Below are 1,556 nucleotides of genomic sequence, written 5' to 3' on the forward strand. Positions count from 1 at the left end.
GGGGGGAGGGGGGGCATTAGTGGGGAAGAAAGTTGGTGTGTGTTATTTGTTGTTAGTCATTGTTAGATTTTTTGTTCTTTTCATTTTATTTGGATAATTTATTCACCATGATGGTCTGTTTGCATGCGTGTATGTGATCCATTCTCACCAAGAGCACCCATGTTACTTTTTGTCCATGGTTTTATTGTTGAGCTAGTGTCAAAAGGAATTCCTCAAGAAGACCTGTACTTCAGGGATTGCTTGAAGTGATCAGTAACCCAAAAAAGACTTTCAAGATGTTTAGAAAATTGATATAACTAAATGGACAAGAAAAAATGTAGTATGCCCTCACTTGCTGTACAGTCTTAACCAAAGGTGTGAAATATGCACAAAGAAGGACCAAGTTGTTAGATGCTGTAAGAAGTCCCCTCTTTGTAAAGTTTTGTATATTTTGAAAGTTTTATTACTCCTCCCTCTTCCAGACACTTCCTTTGAGTCTGGCGTGTCTGATGACTACGCAATTCCACCAGATGCTCGGAGTGACAGTGGGTCTCTGGAGTCAACTTTAGCTCCCACCACTACGAGTGCAAGGACGTCATGCGTAGAAACCACAACCAACACACTTACCTCAAGCCAGTAAGTTAGATGTATATTCATCAATTTTGTTATTATTATCTCATATGTTCCATCTGTTTTTTCTCATGTTATTTTCAAGCTTCTTTTTTGTGGGTGATACATTGTGAATACATAACTTCAAAATACATGTAAGATAGTGACAAATAGCTCTGATATACAAATAGAGATCAAAGTTTAATTGTTTGTAACATCTTTTAAGGCAAGCTTCATTAAATATGTGGCAGCTCATTATGGTTTGTATTTATCATATTTCCTTGTAAGAATTTTACTGCCCCAAGTTAAATATAAGTTCCACATAATATATATCCACATTAAAGTAGAATGTGTGTGCAGCTGTCATTCACAAGGGAGCAAATCTTTATTTTTGCCATTCCTAGTTACATAGTTTTTGACATACCTCTTCACTCCACAGCATTGGCACTGTGTCACCCCGCCGTGAGAGTTCATTAGAGAAGAATGGATACCTGACAAAACTTGGTGGGAAACTGAAAACTTGGAAAAAACGATACTTTGTTCTCAAGGATGGAACCTTAACCTACTGGAAGAGTCAGGTCTGTAAAACATGCTTTTGAGAATTATTTCAAGCTTATAACTATCTGTTGCATTTTGATGACTTTGTTGGCTTCCCTGAAAAGGAAGTGGAAGAATCACAATTCATATCAGAATTAATAGAATTAGTATACAATTTATTCCAATTTTTCAACAGAGCGATATACACCGAAAACCAGCAGGTCAAATCACCCTCAATGAAGTCTGCCGTGTTACCCGATCTGAAGGGGCACACACCTTTGAAGTCAATACAGGCAAGAAGACCTACTACCTCACAGCAGACAATACTGCTTTGGTTGAGGACTGGGTTAGAGTTCTCCAGGTAAGTTCTTATAATATTATTTTTCATTATTTATTGTAATTGAACTCTGCATTATATGAAGTGATATTTC

General features: G+C 37.0%; 1 protein-coding gene across 5 annotated transcripts in view; it reads left to right on the plus strand.

Moving 5' to 3' along the window:
- Positions 1 to 1,556, plus strand: part of LOC119585161 (uncharacterized protein CG43867-like) — a 37,878-nt gene that overhangs the window by 23,358 nt on the left and 12,964 nt on the right. For 4 of the 5 annotated variants that reach the window (XM_037933792.1, XM_037933794.1, XM_037933796.1 and 1 more), the window contains 3 exons: positions 462 to 615; positions 1,028 to 1,166; positions 1,322 to 1,486. In XM_037933792.1, the coding sequence (XP_037789720.1) occupies positions 462 to 615; positions 1,028 to 1,166; positions 1,322 to 1,486 (458 nt within the window). The remainder of the gene's footprint in view (positions 1 to 461; positions 616 to 1,027; positions 1,167 to 1,321; positions 1,487 to 1,556) is intronic. The other variant, XM_037933795.1, reaches the window with a different exon arrangement.

Source organism: Penaeus monodon, chromosome 19, assembly GCF_015228065.2.
Source record: "Penaeus monodon isolate SGIC_2016 chromosome 19, NSTDA_Pmon_1, whole genome shotgun sequence".
NCBI classification, from domain to species: Eukaryota; Metazoa; Arthropoda; class Malacostraca; order Decapoda; family Penaeidae; genus Penaeus; species Penaeus monodon.